General features: G+C 33.4%; 1 protein-coding gene across 1 annotated transcript; it reads left to right on the plus strand.

Moving 5' to 3' along the window:
* Nucleotides 1–9129: 9129 nt before the first annotated feature.
* On the plus strand, nucleotides 9130–10086 carry LOC131179535 (nuclear/nucleolar GTPase 2-like). The gene is made up of 2 exons (XM_058146412.1): nucleotides 9130–9152; nucleotides 9567–10086. Exon 2 carries the CDS (start codon nucleotides 9585–9587, stop codon nucleotides 9960–9962), a length of 378 nt encoding a protein of 125 aa, XP_058002395.1. The 5' UTR covers nucleotides 9130–9152; nucleotides 9567–9584; the 3' UTR covers nucleotides 9963–10086.
* The last annotated feature ends 11102 nt before the right edge of the window (nucleotides 10087–21188 follow it).

A 21188-nucleotide genomic window follows, 5' to 3' on the forward strand; every position in this document is an offset into this window, starting at 1 on the left:
AGTCATGACACAAAATTTTTTATCAATGCCGTGTTGTACACCGCGACAAAGCAATCTACAGCCTCACTAATCAAAATCAATGAGGGAGGTGGCTAGCTAGCTAATGAGTACTCATCCGATCTCGACCTCAACTGGAAAGCCAGAGAGGGAGGAAAATAATCGATCTCAACCCCATAAATGGAGGAGGAATAATAAGGCACTGTGATACTAAGTGTGAATCCGAAATCAATTTAAAATAATTTATTCAAATAATTCATGAGAAATCCGATCAATTTTCAAAGTCATATTTGTAGTCACAAAGTGGCAACACAATTCATAATCACACAGAAATTTCATAAAACATAGCAAATCAATCTTCAATAAGAAAATGATTAAATAGATTTATTGTGCACAAACCTGATGTGAGTCGCCTCTAGGCCTTGAGTTAGTTTGTCCTATCCCTTTTCAGGTCTTTTTCAGCTGAAACACGCAAATTACAGTATTTATTATCTTATCTAATAACAAATCCAATAATTAAATTTATGTCTACTTAATTCCAGCCCTAATATGCTTAAAATAACGTTCTTTGAAGTTTGCATTTCGGGGTTACTATTCATGACACTATTCATGACAAAATATTGACTTTCTTATGCTTAATAGGTATGTGGATTCCAATTATACCCACATACCACATTTTGGGTGCCTAATTTATTGGTTTAGCTTACCATTTCAACTTTTAGGTCTCCTAAGATAAAACTCAATTTTTCAGTTTTGGTGCCCTGTTTTGTACTGTTCCATTGGTCTAGTTATTGTGGGAATTTGGCTAAGTGTTCTTCATCAAAGTTGTTCCTTATTGTCTTATATTTAATTTCCTTTTTGAATTACTCCATTTGGAGTTTTGTAGCCCAAGATATGGACATTTGAATAGGGTTGGCCGGATTAGTGTTACCCAGAATATATAGGCACTTTATTGGTTCTAGCAGTTTTGGACAACTAACTTTGGGTGGCAAAATGACTTGGTTATAGGCAGAATTTGGATTGATGTTCTTCATGAAAGTTGTAGCGTTATGTCATACCTTTCCAATGCCACAAAAATCAGGTCATTTGGACCTGTCTAGCCCAAGTTATGGTTAAATAAATAAGCACTATTCATTTAGTCATTTTTGTACATTGGCAGTGCACATTATCTAGATTTGACTTAATTGTTCACTATCTAAATGTCTTTTTCTGGGCATGGTCTATAAATGAAAATTGTGTTTTTATGTGTCTAATTTCATTCTCAATTCGCCTCACCCCAATTGGGTTGATAAAATTTTATTTTTGGTCCCTAAAAGGGACCTAGTTCAAACTGCCAGATTGGGACCCCTAATCAATCCGAATTATATTTTGTTTTCACTCATTCAAACACATCACAAATGGTCCTAATTGACCATTTCTAACCTCAATTAGGGTTAATTGCATCAATTGACTATTTCTTCCAATTTTTCTCCAAATTTCAAGAACTCAAAAATCCTAATTTTGCAATTCATTCAATCAATGAAATTAAAGTGTATAATCTTACACTACATACTTACTTCAACTTCTCTATCGCTTTACTTTCATCAAACTCAAGCAATTTCAATTCCCCTTAAGGCTGGCCAAAATTTCACTATTGGTCCCCCATGATTATTTTGTTTGTATTTTCCATAATTTCTAAGTCTAGTTAACTCTAAACATAAGATTTTAACTAAAAATTTCAAGTTTACTAATCTTTCTCTTTGAAATTCAACCACTCAAATCCTTCAATTTTCTTTCAAAATTTCTTGATCAATCTTCTTTTCTAGTTGCTCAAACAAGGTTTAATCAACAAAATTGGGGAATTTATGGGAGATTTTTTAGGGTTTATGAAGCTTTAAATCAAGCTTCAATGGAGGAAACATGAGAGAGATGAGAGAGGAGGAGGTGGACAGTAATGGCTTATAGAAGATGAGCAATTTTTGTTTTTCTTTTAATTTTAATGTATTTATATTTAGCTTTTTGACTTAGTCAAAAATTAGAGAAATCAAATTATTTTTGGCATCATGAGTGATGTCATAAGGATTAGGTCAAATTTTATTTTCTTTTTTTTTTCTTTTATTTTTCTATAGTTCTTTAATTTAATTCTATATTCCAAAATTTTCATTTCTCCAATTTTATTGGACAGTTAGGTCAGGAGTGACCTCTAGGGGTGAATTGACCAATTTGCCCCTTGCCGGTCTGACTCAGTTTGTAAATAATTCGGTATTTCTTCTAGATCCCTGACCTAATTATTTGACCTACTTATCAATTCTTTTCTGTGGTTTTCTCTTTTCCATTAGGTTTGCAATAGTCCTTAGGACCGTGACATCACAATTTCCTGTTCAAAATTAGGGTTAGGACTGACCTCGCAATCACTTCCCGGTAAGGTCACCATCACTGTGACCCTCGGCTCATTTAACCTTTTATACTTTATTTTTCTTATTTATACTTAACTATCTGGTAATCACTATTAATTTTCATTCAGGGCTTTTTTGGGTGTCTTAAAAATGGTTCTAATCCTCTTAATTGTCCGGACCGACACCAGTCACCGGAACAGTGAAATATACCAGGCTATGCATATAGGGGTGTTACAATTCTCCCCCCCTCCCCCTTAAAATAAATTTAGTCTCAAAATTTTACCTGGTATCAGTCTCTGAACAGTTGTGGGTGTTGTCTCCTCATGTCCTCTTCTCGTTCCCAAGTAGCTTCCTGGCCTGAATAATGGTTCCACAGCACTTTAACCAATGGTATCTGCTTGTTCCGTAGCTACTTCACCTCATATGCCAGAATTTCAATAGGTTCTTCCTCATATGTGAGGTCTGAATTCACCTCAATCTTTTCTATTGGTAATACATGAGATGGGCCTGATTTATACCTCCTCAACATGGACACATAAAAGACATTATGTATCTTCTCTAACTCTAGAGGTAGTGCCAATCGGTATGCCAAAGGAGTCCAACGAAATGAGGACTCAGTTTCCCCTTTCTGTAAAATCTCATAATTTTCTTTCAAGGGAAAACCTTGAGAAATACTTTATCACCCACTGCACATTCAATATCCCTTCTTTTCAGATCGATGTAGGACTTCTGACGGTCTGATGTAGTCTTGAGTCAATCTTTGATCAGTCTGATTTTCTCCTCTGTCTGCTGAACAATTTCTGGGCCAATCAATTTTCTTTCACCCACTTCATCCTAACACAAAGGAGTTCTGCACTTTCTGCCATACAGAACTTCATATGGAGGCATCCCAATGCTTGATTAATAGCTGTTGTTGTAAGCAAACTCAAGCAGAGGCAAGTATGTATCCCAGCTACCCTCAAACTCAATCACACAAGCCCGTAGCATATCCTCCAATATCTGTATTACCCTCTCAGACTGGCCATCTGTCTATGGGTGGAATGCCATGCTGAAATTCAATCTAGTTCCTAGGGCTTTCTGAAGACTACCCCAGAATCTAGAAGTAAACCTACGATCTCTGTCTGACACAATAAATACTGGCACTCCATGCAGTCTCACTATCTCATCAATGTACAGTTTAACCAATCTCTCTATACTGTAGTCCATCCGAACTGGAAGAAAATGAGCAGACTTGGTCAATCTATCCACTATAAACCATATTGCATCATGGCTCTTCTGTGTCCTCGGAAGTCCCATCACAAAATCTATAGTTATTCTTTTCCATTTCCACTCAGGTACTGACAATGGATGTAGTAAACCAGCTGGTATTTGATGTTCTGCCTTGACTTGCTGACAAGTTAGGCATTTTGAGATAAAATCAGCTACATCCCTTTTCATACCCATCCACCAGTAATGCTCTTTCAGCCCTCTGTACATTTTAGTGCCACCAGGGTGCATAGCAAAAGGAGACTCATGTGCTTCTTTCAAAATGATCTGTCTCAAATCAACATCATTAGGAACGCACATTCTGCCCTGGTGTAGCAGTAGGCCATCATCTCTCACTGAAAACTCAGGTTTTTTGCCCTGTCAGACTTCTTCCAGTAGCTTCTATATTTCTCATCATTCTGAATAGCCATTCTGATCTGATCAATCAACACTGGCTGTACATGCCATGCAACTACTGTCTGTCCCTCATCATTAACCTCTAAGCTGGCATGCAATGCTCTCAACTCATGTACCATAGACAAAGGAGAAACTCTTAGACTTGCCATAGTCTTGCGACTTAAGGCGTCAGCCACTACATTAGCTTTTCCTAGCTCATAGTCTATCAGATAATCATAGTCTTTTATCAGTTCTAACAATCTCCTCTGTCTCAAATTCAACTCTTTCTGAGTGCCCAGATACTTCAAACTCTTATAATCTGTGTAGATGTAACATTTCTCTCCATACAAATAATATCGCCAGATCTTCAGGGCAAATACAATGGCAGCAAGCTCTAAGTCATGTGTCGGATAATTCCTCTCATGCGGTTTCAGCTAGCGTGATGCATATAAAATGACATTTCGATCTTGCATCAGTACATAGCATAACCCATTGTGAGAAGCATCGCTATATACCATATATTCTTTACCCTGTGTAGGTAAAGTCAGGACTGGAGCTTCAGTCAAACATCTCTTCAACTCATCAAAACTCTGCAGGCATTTATCCGTCCACTAAAATTTCACATCTTTCCGAAGCAGCTTGGTCAGTGGAGAAGCCAACATAGAAAATCCCTTCACAAATCGACGGTAGTATCCAGCTAAATCTAGAAAACTGCGAATTTCTGTGATATTTCTGGGTGGCTTCCAATTAAGGATAGCTTCAATTTTACTGGGATCTACCTTGATGCCTTCTGCAGATACTATGTGCCCCAAAAAGGATATTTTCTTCAGCCAAAATTCACATTTCGATAATTTAGCGTATAGTTGTTTCTCCCTCAAAGTCTGTAGTATAATCCGCAGTTGTCTATCATGCTCTTCTGCACTCCTCGAATAGACCAGTATATCATCAATGAATACCAGCACAAACTGGTCGAGGTATGGTCTGAAGATAGTGTTTATCAGATCCATAAAAGCAACTGGAGCATTAGTTAACTCGAATGGCATGACTAGGAACTCATAATGGCCATATCAAGTTCTGAAAGTAGTTTTTGGGATACTCTGCTCTTGCACCTTCAGCTGATAATAGCCAGATCTCAAGTCAATTTTGGAGAACACAGCTGCACCCTTTAGTTGATTAAACAGGTCGTCAATGCGAGGCAATGGGTATCAGCTCTTTATTGTCACCTTATTCAGTTGCCGGTAATCAATACATAAGCAGAGAGTGCTATCTTTCTTCTTAACAAATAACACTAGCGCTCTCCAAGGTGACACACTAGGGAGAATGAAGCCCTTATCAAGCAACTCTTGCAACTATATTTTCAATTCTTTTAGTTCTGCTGGTGCTATTCTGTATGATGTTATGGAGATTGGATCCACACCAAGCATAACATCAATCTCAAACTGAACTTCTCTTTCCGGAGGTAGTCCTAGCAACTCATCAGGGAACACATCTGGAAAGTCACATACAATTGTGATGTCCCTCAATGCTGGACTACCCACTTGGGTGTCTTTCACATGGGCCAAGTATGCTTCACATCCCTTTCTGATCATTTTTCTAACTAGTGCAGCTGAAATGATGTTTAACGGCAATAGCTGCCTCTCCCCATGTATTATCACATCACCTTACTGAGGGAGACTAAAAATGACTGTTTTCAGTCTACAGTCAATCATGGCATGATGCCTGGCTAACCAATCTATGCCCAAGATAATATCATAATCTCTGAAGGGCGTTTCAATCAAATCAGACAGAAAAGTATGTCCTTGGATCACCAAAGGACAATCTCTATACATACTATTTACCCTGACCTTGTCCAAGCGGACTTGTTACTAGCACCTCAAAATCCATTTTCACACAAGTAACAGTAGTAAGGCAAGAAATGCTAGCACTAACATATGAGTGTGCAGACCCGGGGTCAAACAAAATATACACATCTTGATTAAAGATTGAGAAGGTACCAGCAACTATGTCAGAAGTCTCAGCCTCTTCTCGCTGTCTCATGGTGTAGACTCTAGTTGGAGCTTGCTCAGGCTGATTTACTGTGCTGTGACTTTTGGGGGTATTACCCCTACCTCTGCCTCTGCCTCTGCCTCTGCCTCTGCCTCTGCTAGCTGGCTGTGAACCCTCGGTCTAAAGGCTTGAGCTGATCCCTCTGATGTGGCAGATGGCCCAGAACGGCGTGGACTGGTACAATCTTTTGCAAAATGTCCGGTCCCTCCACAATTAAAATATGCGCCTATGGCTTTGAAGCATACCCCACCATGTGTTCTGCCACAAGTCTCACATTGATGGACAGATAATGCCCCTCTGGGTGTTTGCTGGGTCTGCTGACCAGATTGGGGTGGTCTTTGATCAAAAAATCTGCCTCTGTCAGATTTATGGGAGCTGGATCCCCCAAAATTCTTTCTCTTCCCAAAATCACTTTCAGGTGCTTGATCAGTGGCCTTTTCAGTCTTCTCTTTCTCTTATGTACCCTTCTTAACTGATCCTTCCTTTTCAATTCTTTCTAAGTCCAAAGCCTGTGAGATCAGCTCAGAGAAATTCTAATGTCAGAACCCCACAACTTGCATTCTCAGATTAAGCCTTAACCCGGCCTCAAACCGCTTACACCGATCTTTGGGGGTGGAAACTAAGCTTCCAGCGTAGTGGCTCAACCGAGAGAAGTCTCTCTCATACTCTGCTATGGTCCTGTCCCCTTACTTTAAATTCAGGAATTCTTGCAGTTTCATATCTACATAGGTGTCAGCGACCCATTTCTACCTGAACTCTCTCAAAAAGTCTGCACAAGTGAGGACTGGTGGCTCAACCAGGCTGTGAGAGATGGTCTTCCACCATTCATATGCATCCTCTTGCAGAAGTGAAACTGAATATGTCACACCTTATCTCTCTGTAAGGCATAACATAATCCCGTAGTATACTTAATGAATTACCGACTTCATCTACTGATAACCCATTAAATACACTATAAGGTTTACTTCTTTTTGAAGGTGGCGAGCACTTTTAACAGGTATTAAAAACTTTTAATTAACGTTTAAAGACTAGGTAAAATTTTTGATAAATTCTTGTGCAAATTTTGGCAGAGTACCGGTTGTAATTGAGAAAAACTGAAAATTTAGACCTGTAGAAAAGCACTTCCAAAGGTTTTTAATCACACCCCAACCTCCAAATATCTTAAACCAACATCAATAGCAACAATTCAATTCAAAATCCACAATTTCAAATAAAAAATTGTCATCTCAAAACATTTCATAAATTCATACACATTGCATTTTAAATATTTAATTTATATTCACAAGTTTAATTTACAGACATAAAAATATGATTACACATTTAATGTACAACTGCTCAAACTACATATATACACAAGAACAATACCATATTTACATCAACCAAATTATAAAGGGGTATAAATAATATACTCGTACAAAAATCTTCAAACTGTGCTTCCCTATTACTGTAGCAGCTCACTCTGCTGCTATGTCCTTTTCTCTATCTGCGACAGCAAAATAAAGCTATCGTTGAGTAAATTTTACTCAGCGGTGCACAATAAAATTTAAAAAGCTGAACATAAACCATTCATTGCCAAATCATAATTTAAACATTATATAATCATATTTCACAATTTTCAAATCACATTTATAACAAATCACAATTTAAATATTTCACAATTTTTAAAACTTAATATAACACAAATTTGATCAAACAATTTAATAAACACAGTGTTGCCAATCAATAATACCACTTAGATTATGGCACAAAATTTTCAAACCTTGCTGTATTGTACACCATGACAATACAAACTCATCACACTAATCGAAATCAATGAGGGAGGTGGGGAAAATGATCAAATATCAAACTCAACCCCACAAGTGGAGGAGGAACATAGTAAGGGACTGTTATGCCAAGTGTGAATCAAAAACAATTTCAAATCACAACACTTAAATATTTCATACAAACTACAAATTACATTTTATCTCAAAATTTCTATTTATGAAGTAGGCAACACAATAATTTCCAAATAAAATTCCCAAAACCAAAACAATTAAAAACTATTCATATTACATACTAAATCAAATTTCAATAAGAAATACTTAAATAAATTTGTTGTGCACAAACCTCGTAATTAGTCTTTCCTTATTTCACTCCTATCGATTTCTTTCCTCGGAATGCCCTTTTTCCACTGAAGCACACAATTAAGATGTTTCAATATTTATTCAAATTATGTTTAACCATAATTTTAGCAATTAAAATTTGCATTTAAATTTTACTTATATAATCTCATAAATTGAATTCTTTGTGTTATTGATTATGGTGGTTACTATTCATTTGACCATTAGACCCATATACCACATTTTGAGTGCCTAATTTATTGGTCTTGGTTGCCATTTCAATTTCTAAGTCTCCTAAGAAAAAATTCAATTTTTTAGTTTTGATGCCCTATTTTGCACTGTTCTATTGGTCTAGTTACTATGGAAATTTGGCTAAGTATTCTTCATAAAAGTTGTTTCTTATTGTCTTAACTTTAATTCCTCTTTTGAATCACTTCATTTAAAGTTTGTAGCCCAAGATATGGGCATTTTTCTAAGGCTGGCCGGATTAGTGTTACCCAGAATTCTGGGCATTTTCAGGTTCTGACACTTTTAGACAACTAACTTTGGGTGGCAAAATGACTTGTTATGGGCAGAATTTGGTTTGGTGTTCTTCATGAAAATTATAGTACTGTGTCATAGCTTTTCAATGCCACAAAAATCAGGTCATTTGGACCTACTTAGACCAAGTTATGGCCAAATGTACACTGCCACTATATAAAAATGACAAAATGAACAAAGTTCATTAGTTCATTTTGTCATTTTTATATAGTGGCAGTGCACAATATCTAGATTTGACCTAATTGTTTACTATCTAAATGTCATTTTCTGGGCATGGTCTCTAAATAAAAATTGTGTCTTTATGTGTCTAATTTTATTCCCAATTGGCCTCACACCAATTGGGTTAGCAGAATTTTAGTTTTAGTCCCTGAAAGGAACCTAGGTCAAACCGCCAGATTGAGACCCCTAACCAATCCAAATTGTATTTTGCAAATTAACAGGCAAACTTTTGAAGGTACATATCATCTCTTAATGCTTGATAACAAGTACTACATTTATGAAGCATTTTTTTGAAAAATCAATAAAGTTCATGCTAAATTGCTTACTAATCTGGTGCTTTAATGGCTATTCCATTGCTTGGAAGGAGATTCTAGACCTTGGCTGTGATTCTAACCGGTACATTTAGCACAAACTATAATATTATGTCTCAAAAATGTGGCTGCAAAATAGGTTTGCTAAAGTTGGTGATTTTTATTTTTTGGGTTCGCAACTTTTTTTTTTTTGGGCAAAATTTTATGCAAAAAAAGTTATCCACCATCCCAACTAAATTGCACCCATCATCAAAATAACTGGTACAGTGTCCCTTAAATCTCTTTTTTTCATTCTTAGCTTTGGAAAGATAAAAGGGCGTCGAATATGTTGTGTTCAGGGTGGTGAACCTGACTTGATGACTGCAGCAAAGATGGTCCTTCATGACTGGAAGAGAGGTAGAATAGCTTTCTTTGTCCCCCCACCATGGCTAGAAGATGACTCCCGAGAGGAGCCTAATGCAGATAGTGTAAATGAGGAGGCTGCAGAGGATGATAATCAAGCATCTGCGGCTTTTAGAGCCATTGCGAATGTCATTTCATCCCAGCAACAAAAAAGTGTCCCTGTCCAAAGGGATCTTTTTAGTGAGAATAAGTTGAGAGATGATGGAGCTGACCAGTGTCTGACTGCTGGGTGTGAGAAGCCTGAGCAGCCATCAGGGACGGAGGATGAAATGGATGACGAGCTTCCAACTAAAGGAGGCGAAATAGATGAGAAAGTTGAAGCAACTGAATAAGGTGGGTTAGCATTTTCTTTTGTGGTTTCTCTATCTAGAGAGATTAATTTTGAGGTCTTTGGTAGGTTACATAGTTTTTGCTTGACGAGAAAATTTGTATGGTGCATTTTAAGTTCAATAATATGATGTTACTAATTCTTTTAGCATAGCCTGTCTGTGCCCGTGCTTATGTGAGGGGAAGAATTGAGATAAAGAGAGATTTTGCAAGATTGATATTATACCATATTATCGTTTGATTGTTTCATATGTTAAACATGCTCAGATGAAAAATGTTTCTTGATTGCTCAATATTGAAGTCCAAAAGGATAATTGAGCGCAGATAATAATTGAACAGGTCACTCTGTATTTCATTATGTCAAATTCAGGGGGAGACAGGCTCTTCATCTTTAAATTGCCATCTCAAATTCACGGGGAGACAGGCTCTTCATCTTTAAATTGCCATCTTCCAAGCTGTATGTATTTTTGAAGGCCAAAATGATCAATCCTTCCCATTAATTTCATTGGCTCCTTTATCAAAGTTAACCATACATACTTATCCATTCTTAAAGTGCTAATAAGCACTGTGCTATTTAGTTTGTGGCAATGCAACACAACGAGGTCAAATATTTTGCCAAGTTTCCTTGGGGAGGAAATGGCTCAGTGAGTTTGTTGGAATAGCTTCAACAGACACCTGTATATTTGACACTTGGTTAGGGGTAAATAAATGGCAAAAATGTTCAATTTAGTCTCCGTATTTATTAGAAAAGTTTAATTCAATTCGTTACCATTGTTTCTAAATTAATTTAAATTTTTAATTTAAATTTAATTTAATTTAAAAATTAAAATTTATAGATTAAATTTTTTTGATTTTTTGATTTAAATAAAAAATTAAGAAATTTAATTTTGAAATTAAATTTCCTGATTTCTCAATTTAAACTTAAAAACTAAGAAGTTTAATTTTTAATTTTCTTGATTTATGGGTTAAATTAAACTTAAATTTTAGGTTAAATTAGACAAAATATTAAAAATGAGTTAAATTAAATTTTTCTAGTAAATGCAAAAGTGTAATTAAACTTTAAGTTATAAATAAATAATTAACTACTCGGTGTGTTTCACAGTTTGAACCTTTTTAATGGTACAAATTGTATTTTCCGACTTTTGATTTATTTTTTAGAAAAAAATTACTTTTTTAAGGATTTTAGAGATGAATTTCAGAATTACTTATTTGCTTATGTGTGGCGTATATATATGATTCAGGAGAAACAAAGCAATAATTAAGGAACGAAGAAAGCCTGCTCCTGGTTCAAGGGACATTCAATACTCGGTCATTTCTCGTCCAATGTTTGGCATGCTTATGGTTATGGAAACAACATCGATCCTAATGGTGCAAGCCACCATATATACACTGCTGTGAGACTTCTCTTCACAACATTTACAGGCTTGATCCTTGGGATAATGTTCTGAGATCTTGGCTCCAAGACATAAGCTATGCTCAGGAACTAATACTAAATATACACGAGTGTAAGCTGGGAGTACTGTTTCCATCTTCCTTCTGACAAGGCCATCCCCATATGACTAATTTTTAGGACAAAGCTACAAGATCTTTTTAATGCAATGGGTTCAATGTTCGATGCTGCTATGTTCATCAGGTCACAGAATGGAGACACTGTGCATCCTATTATAGCTATAGAGAAAGAGCTGATGGAACGTACTCCGGCTTGCCATATGCTTTTGCACAAGTAATCAACAACTTATCACATATTATGCAGTAACTTAACATTCCTCTATCTACAGTATTTCTTTTATTTGATCTTCTGTCGCAGGTTGCAATTGAGATTCCATATATTTTAGTTCAAGGTGCAGTCCATGTATGTTTTTAGACATCTCGGTGGTTTAACTCTAAATCAAAATTTTATCTTGAAGTTGATGATTTGGCCTTTTTTAATTTTATTCGAAGTGAGTTTAGGTTCTAAAAAAATGAAAAGAAATAATAATTAGTCTTGCAATCTTACATTAAATGCAGAAATGCATAGAGCAACACAACTCGGCCATCATTATCTTTGGACGAATGGATTTGGTCTTAGCATATTGGTGGTGGTGGCGGTAGCAATGTTAATTTATCAAATTAAATAGATCAGACAAACAAAAGTTCATCGAGTCAAAAATTTATAAGCGATGCATTTTGTGAGTCATGCAATGAGATTTCTGATAAAATACTTATTTGACTTTTGCAAATTATAAGAACTGTAATAAGTTGGTTTATATGAACTGTGTGAGATTAGAACACAAGTAAGGATTTTCTATTTTCTTGGTTTGGTGCGCACGCCATGCGCAGTCCCTCTCTCTCTTGGGAACCCACTTGAGTATAGGTCATAATAAGGCCTTTTGGGGCTGGGGGTGAAAAAAAGGCCCCTCAATCCCTCTACCATGGATGGTGAGCAACATAAAAACATTGGATTGTTTAACATTGGATTGATTTGATTGGGAATCTAGTCCCCGTTTGATAATAGCCTCAAAAGCCGAAGGGAACATCCCCTCCTGATCTTGCTATATGTATGGACCAACCCATCTTACACAAAACTGCTTTTGGGATATGATTAAAGGTTTGTTTAGCATTGATGATTGATGTTAGGAGAAAATTATTTTTTTAGATATTCTAGTTAGAGAGTATTAAAAAATAATTTAAAATTAAATTTGATATATTTTAGTCATAAAAATATTAAAATAATAAAATAATTTTTTCTAAACTGTTTTTTCAACGACATCAAAAAATATTACTTTTATTCAAAAAAATAATTTTAAACCTTAAAACACAATACCAAACAGCCACTAAGACTCCTATTCCCATCGGTTATTTACTTTTTGTAATATGATTTTTGTGGAACAGTGATAAAAGTTCCTTACTTTTATATGACAAATTAAAAAAAAGCTTAATATAATAGAAATTATATATATAATTTAATAATTAAAAAAATAAATAATAAAATAATAATTATATAATACAATTAATTATATTTTAATTAATATAATAAATATTTATATCAAAATAAATATAATTATAATTATTTATTTTAATTTATTTTATTTATTATCAATACTATTATTACTCTCGCTCTTACGCGGTCATCATTGATATTATCTCTCCTATCTTATCATTATTATCATCGTTGTTACTATTTTCCTTTTCCGAGGCTTTCCCTGAAACCCAATTTGGATGTTTTATCCATGAGTCTTATTAATAGATGATCCAAAACATGACGATCACATCACAAACACATTATAAATGAATTTTACTTTAGTTACATTAAAATTTAATAAAAATATTTATATTTAATTTTTTATTTATCTCAATTATTATTTTCATCTATTTTTTATTTATGTTATTTAGATTTTACATAATAATTAAAAAAATAATTAAATAATCTCATTTTTTCAAAAATACACTAGTGATTAGTTAAATTATCCTTTATCCCATCTAAAAAATTTTATAAATATCTATTATAATATTTAATAGATATAAAGAGTAAAATTGATAAAAAAAAAATTAATACCTTTTGATTTTCTAAATGTGACAATTAATTTTAGTTAAAAAAATTCAAATGTGACAAGTGAACATTGACAAAATGAGTAAAATTTAATAATAATAATAATAATAATAATAATAAATCACACACTTTTATATATTTGTTTATCTCCGTTCTATTTTTATTTTTTATTTGAGTTGTAAAAAATAATATTTCTCTAAGTATGACGGTCATATCCTTCTTAGGTTCGAGGTCTAGGGTCACTCATTATCTATTTAACCCAACCGTTTAAGAAGATACCTACCACTGAATCTGAGATGACACCTAATGAAATGAATCATTATACAACTTGTCACTGCCTCCCATTATACTCCTAAGCAGAGATAATATTTATCATGATGCTATTGCGAAAAATTGAATCGGGATGAGATAAAGGCATCTCACCAAGTTGACCACTAAGCTATCATACTTGCTGGTACTTATCTCTATTCTTTACTGCTTATGCAACATGTTAATGCATTTACTGTTTATGAAGATTAAAAACCTCAAAATCACTACATTTAAGTTATGGGTCAGAAAAGCATTTTCAACAAAAAAATATCATTTAAAATGCTATTAAAAAAATAATTTAAAAAAATTATTTTGCTATTTTGAAGTTTTATAGCGAAATCATATCAAATTTAATTTTAAATTAATTTTTAATATCAACTAACTAACATATTTTAAAAAATATTTTTCTCAACTTCAACCGTTAAATAAGCTCTAAAAGTGTTTATATATACATTAATTAGTTGCATATGACAGCAATTTCATTTTAAATTTTTTAGTTAGATATAATATTAAAAATGTTTGTTCATAATTTCTTAAAATTTTCGTAATCAAGTGAAGTCTTGGTAGTAATTCAATGTTATGTTTTGCTATTATTACATTGAAATGGGATATTATAATATTCATAATTTATTATAAGGGCATGCAAAATTAATAAAAGCAAGACTATATATCTTCTTATATTTTGTCTAGTTACTTTTTATTATTTTATATATTTATTTTAATTTTATTTATTTATAATTTTTAACTTAAATTTGATAAATTTCCTATTGAAATAAGTGGAAATAAATAATCTTTAAATCATTTATATTTTTAGGGAGAAAACTAAATCAAATATTGTTTTATATTTTATGACTCCAATCAAACAAGTTTCTCATGATCGTAATACCCTTAACAAATGTTTTTTTAACATTATACAAATATAGTAACATTTTTTTCAATTGTTGAGTTCATATTTATAGAATTTTTTTTTTTCATTTGAAGAGTTGGATATTAACCCTATTCATAATTATTTTATTTATTTTTTATATTATTAACACATCCTAATTAATTTTATTTAAAATCTATGTCCTCACATTTTCTATCTAATCCAAAAATTAAAAAAAATAAAAGTAAGTAAACAAAACATACAAAAAGTTGAGAAGGTTTTATACTTATAAGCTATTTTTATTAAACACATTAATTATTTATTAGTTACTTATCAACACTTTAATCAAACATGCAACTATTTAAAAATTTAAATGCTTATAAATTTAAATTAACTTAAAAGTTGATTTTCATAAGTTAAGCCAAATACTCTATTAAATTGAAAGAGCGCCATGTGTAAACTTTTTATCTAAGAGCATTAGTCAAAACTCATTTTCTCTCATCTTGTTTTTATCCTTTGCAAGTTCAGTCCGCTCATTCTTGGTGAATTTATAGCCGTTTTCTGCCCCTTCTGGCAAAAGGACAATCCTTTTTCCCCCTTATATGGAGAGTGAGTCTTTCCTTCCCCACCTTTGGTCGGGGTTGTAAATATGCTAGGATGATCTCTTTTATTTTACATGTAGATTGGGCTTGAATGATAAGGGATAACAGTTGATCTATTGGGTTTAGTTTCACAGAACTCTTAGCTGTGATCTTGTGTTTTTGCTTATTTTCTATTTTGTATGGGTCTTTTTTGGGTGTTGTTGCTATAGGGCTTGTGACATACAAGAACTAATTTTGTAGATTTGTTCAATTTGTAAAGTTTAGAGCCTTCATCACCCTTTTGTGTCACCCTATATGTTTTTTTTTTTTTTTTCTGTAGTCTAGCATGCAATGGTCATTTGATGGCCAACTCGAGAGATGCAATACAGTAGATCAGCCAAGAAGGTATGAATGAGACACCAAAAAGACCTACCTCTAGTGCTCTTTGTCTATTGTGGTGCTGATACAAATTTCCTTGAGGCTTGCATATTGCCTCCCCTATTTTCATCGACATGAGGAAATCTAAAATTCCTCTGTTTTTTGGTTCCATGTACTATGTGCTGAAGAACTCTAGCTTATTAAACCATGTTGTCTTATTGAGTTGTTGTAATGTCCTATTCTTGACTAGTGCTATGTTGGTTCAATAGTGACCATTGCTATCAAGATCCTCAACGATGATGCGTCCTTGCATCTGTGGCTGGGTTCATGTTGGCAGCTGGATCTTTGAATTCATGTTATCCTTACTCGTTTTGAGGTTGTTGCACTAGTTAGGTTATGGGCTCAAACCTTTTCAGCTTTTCTTGTGCTTAATAGTATTGGGTTTGGTCCTATTTAGAATTTGGAATTTTATAATTAGGTTGTTAGCTTTAACCCTTTTATTCTATCTGTATCTTTAGGTTTTTTTAGATGATCGTAACTCTTTGGCTTTTAGGGATGGTATAGTTTCCAAACCTCATCCGACCCACCAAGAATTCGATTAATTTTCTTTGATCCTACCTCAACCCTTATATTATGTGAGCTCTTCCTGCCCCAAAATCCCCGTAATCCGCTTTGCAACATGTTATTATTTTTTATTAAAAATAATTTATTTTTATGTATTTATATATTTAAATATTAAAATTATGTTTAAAACTTATATTTAGAATTTTTTTCATTTTTTTAATAAATAAATTATATTATATAATAATAAATTAAAATAAAAAAGAAAAAAAGGTCCCCACAGATAAATTCAACCCATCTGCTCTGTTCCTTGATTAAGAAGTCTCTGCCCTACCTTTGAACTCTTATGGGGTGAGAATAGGGGAATGATCCCATTCTCAATCCGTTCTGTTGCGATTTTTATTGCCTTCCTAGAACTTTTTAATGGAAAATGACTTAAAAAAAAAAAAGAAAGCACGCCCAGGTCAAGTGGCTTTGTTCATAAGTGCTTTTTATTTGTTTATCATTAGAAAATGACATAAACAATTAAACACCAATCTCTCCTTGATGGTCGAATTCAACGCATAGAAAGTTAAATCAACTGTCTTTTTCTATCTGATTTTCTCACCAGCCAAACAAACCCATTCAGACCCATCTTCAATCAAATTTGATGGTTTACCCACTTTTTTTTTTAATTCCTTTTCCCCCTTTCTATATCTGTAGTAGGAAATCCATCAAACAGCGTTTTAGATATATTTAAAATATTCTGATAATAATTTCTTTAAAATAAATATTAAGAAAGTATTTGAAATTTATGAAAACACATTTCTAATTCTAAAATTTAATTATTAAATTTAGAAAAATTAAAAACACTATGACCAAGAGCGGAGTTAATTTTTTTTTTTTAACGAAGCTAATATTATACATCAAATTAATTTGAAAATAGTTTAATGTACTCAGCATTCATATATCTTAAAAAATCAATATTATATATTCAAAAAATATCATAATATAGTGTAATTAAGACAGAAATTTTTTTAGTGTCAATATTATAAAATTTATTAAATATATAATAAAAATAAATAATTTTAAATATTTCATATCATTTATATCGTAATAAACTAATATAAATTATTTTTAAAGAGTTAACAACTTAAATAAATATTTTCTAGATATACATATTATAAGAAACAATATAATATAAAATAAGAGTCCAAGGAAAAATAAAATCATTAATGAAGTCTTTTTATTTTCTTAGAAAAAATCAAATTAGTGATTTCAGAAGGAAAATATATAAATAAAGTAAATATGCACACTAATTCAAATAAACTGTTCTAGTTATCTCTAGGTATAAATAATATTATGAATTGTTTAAAATTAAATTTTAATGACTTATATATAATATATATTTAAATCCTATTCAGCAATATTAGCTTGTTAACGGGTATATATTACCTGTTAATAGTTAGTTATTTATATAACTCAACTCAACTTAACTAATACTTTATCCCAAAAATTTAGAGTCGGCTATATGGATTCGTTTTCTCCACTATAAATGATTTTGGGTTAAATTCTCATAAATGTATAATGCTTCTAGGTCATGTTGCACTACTATCCTCTAAGTCAATTTAGGTCTACCCTTTTTTTTTCTTTATATCCTCTAACATAATGTGCTATACTTGTCTAACTGGAGCCTCCATATGTCTACGCTTCACATGATCAAAACACCTCAATCTCCCTTCTCTCAACTTATCCTCAATTGGCACCACTCCTACCTTTTCTCTAATACTCTCATGACGGACTTTATCTAGTCTAGTATGACCACTCATCCACCTTAACAATATCATCTCTGCAACTCTTATCTTAGACGCATACGACTCCTTTAGTGCCCAACACTCACTACCATATAACATAGCCAGTCGTATGGCTGTACGGTAAAATTTTCCTTTTAACTTATTGAGAATCTTGCAATCACATAAAACTCCCATGGTACGTCTCCACTTCAACCATCCGGCTTTAATCCTATGACTAACATCCTCCTCACATCCCCCATCTACTTGAAGGACTGAGCCGAGATATTTAAAGTGATTACTTTGGGACAGTACCACTCCATCCAAACTAACTCCTTCCCTATCACCAGTTTGGCCTTTACTGAACTTATAATGCATGTATTATATCTTCGTTCTACTTAACTTAAAGCCCATTGACTCTAAAGTACTTCTTCAAAGCTCTAGCTTTCTATTGACTCCTTCTCGCATCTCATCTATCAGAACAATATCATCCGCAAATATCATGCACCAAGGAATACTCTTTTGTATATGTTTCATCAATTCATCTAAAACTAATGTAAAAAGGTAAGGGCTTATAGCTGATCCTTGGTGTAATCCAATTGAGATCGAAAAATCTCTTGTGTCCCCTCCCACTGTGCGCACAATAGTAGTTGCTCCTTCATACATATCTTTCAACATTTGTATGTACCTAATAGATACCCTCCTTTGTTCTAACACACTCTATAAGACATCTCTTGGAACACTATTATAAGCCTTCTCTAAATTAATAAAAACCATGGTAGATCTTTCTTCACATCTCTATATTTCTCCATCAAGCTTCTAATGAGAAAGATCAATTCTATAGTTGAACGACCGAGCATGAAGCCAAATTGATTGAGAGAGATAGAAGTATCGTGACGTAGTCAATGCTCCACAACTCTCTCCCACAACTTCATAGTATAGCTCATGAGTTTAATTCTCCTATAGTTTGAGCAATTATGTATGTCTCCCTTATTTTTAAAAATAGGTACTACAATACTCCTCCTCCATTCATCAGGCATTTTCTTTGAGTTTAGAATCTTATTAAATAATTTAGTTAACTATGCCACTCTCATATCTCTCAAACACTTCCACACTTCAATTGGTATTCCATCGAGTCTACAAGCTTTACCCACTTTCATTCTTTGAATTGCTTCCTTTACTTCTAAATATCTAATCCTTCTAGTATAATTCACATTCTTTTCTATTATTTTATAGTCTATATTCACGCTATTATCATTTTGACTATTATTAAAGAGATTATTAAAATAATTTCTTTATCTTTCTTTAATGTCCTCAAATTTCACCAATACTTTTCCTTCTTTATCCTTAATGCACCTAACTTGATTGAGATTTTAACATTTCCTTTCTCTCCTCCTTGCTAATCTATAAATATCTTTCTCCTCTTCTTTAGTTCTAAGTTTCTCATATAACTTTTCAAAGGCATGTGTTCTTGCTTGACTAACTACCTTTTTTGGCTCTTTGTTTACTATCTTGTACTGTTCATATGCCTAATTATTATCACATTTAGATAATTTCTTATACCATTCCCTTTTTCTCTTCACTGCCTTTTTTACTTCCTCATTTCACCACCATCTCTCTTTTGAGGGTGGTCCATGTCCTTTAGACTCTCCAAGTACTTTTCTAGCTACTTCTCTAATCTTTGATGCCATCTGTATCCACATATCATTGGCCTCTATATCTAGCTTCCATGCTTCGGACTCAAGAAGCTCATTTTTGAACTTCACTTGCTTTACTCCTTTGAACTCCCACTACTTTGTTCGAGCTACACTATTTCTTCTGACCTTGCTTGAATTGTTTCTAAACTTGACATCCAAGACCACTAACCAATGTTGACTTGTTAAAGCCTCTCCTGGAATGACCTTGTAATCCTTGCATAGAGCTCTATTTGTCTTCCTGGTTAAGAGGAAGTCGATTTGGCTTCTATGTTGCTCACTTTTGAAAGTCACTAAATGTGACTCTCTTTTTATAAAGTAGGTATTTGCTAGTATTAGGTCGTATGCCATAGCAAAATCCAGGATGCTTTTTCCCTCCTTATTTCAACTGCCAAAACCAAAACCTCCATGAACATTCTCATAACCTTTCCTATCACTTCCTACATGTCCATTCAAATCTCCACCAATGAAAATATTCTCTTCATTCGGTATGCTTTATATTAGATCATCTATATCTTCCCCAAACCTTTGTTTACTCTCACTATCTAGTCCTATTTGTGGGGCATAAGCACTAACTACATTTATTGTTTCTCCTTCTAGTACTAGTTTTACTAGTATAATTCTATCTCCTACTCTTTTCACAGCTATTACAGCATTTTTCAATGTCCTGTCTATGATTATGCCCACTCCATTCTTGTTCCTCTCCTTTCTGAAGGAACGGAAGCGTGAAAAACACAAGTTTATACCATTGAATTCAAAAATTTTCACCTAGGGTCACATGCATCATGCAAGATTTATTTTTATCTATTTGATTTCAATGATAAACAACATATTAAAACTCTTTTAATATGTTTTTGGATCTGTATTTTCCATTTAAGATTTTAAAATTAATCAGATTAATTTTAGAACCCTAGATTAAATCAAGAACGATTACACTAACCTCTTGATGCACTGCAGCGTGTCTGCGCCTTTGAGATTCGTCTTCAGGACACCAGATGTTGTCCCTCTAGCTTGTCCACACCAAGAACACCTATGGCAGCCCTTGAACAGCTTCTAAAGCCTTTTCTATTAATTAGAAATTCAAGTTCTGCCTTTTAAGAGATTAGAGATGTAAACAGGACACTAGAAACAATTTCTAGTGTTCTTAATTCAAGAGATTGATGGCTAATCTCTTTGAATTGATGAGAGATGAAGAAGAATAGAGGGAGGGCTGCAAAATGGCATGACAAAGGAGTGTGGCTGCTGGTTGTGTTTTATTTTCTCATAACAACACTTAAATAGCTAGGTTAACACATTAAACCCTTGCCACATGTCACCCTTTGATTAGCTCTAGGTTTAAGTGACCCAATCACATTGTGCCAAGTGTCAAACCTATATGTAATCTTGATTTTAATCATCTTACATGATTAAAAAAACATTTGGCAAGCTTATGTATTATGCCATGTGTCACCATCTCATGGTGCCACGTGTCACACTGCAAAATGACCAAAATGCCCCTGTGTCTTAATTTTGAGTTCTCAACCCAAAATAATTATTTTTCTTCTT

Source organism: Hevea brasiliensis, chromosome 4 (assembly GCF_030052815.1).
Source record: "Hevea brasiliensis isolate MT/VB/25A 57/8 chromosome 4, ASM3005281v1, whole genome shotgun sequence".
In the NCBI taxonomy this organism is placed as follows: domain Eukaryota; kingdom Viridiplantae; phylum Streptophyta; class Magnoliopsida; order Malpighiales; family Euphorbiaceae; genus Hevea; species Hevea brasiliensis.

What these genes read in the sequence shown, in the direction of transcription:
- LOC131179535 (XM_058146412.1), top strand. Translation starts at nt 9,585, where the DNA reads ATGACTGCAGCAAAGATGGTCCTTCATGACTGGAAGAGAGGTAGAATA.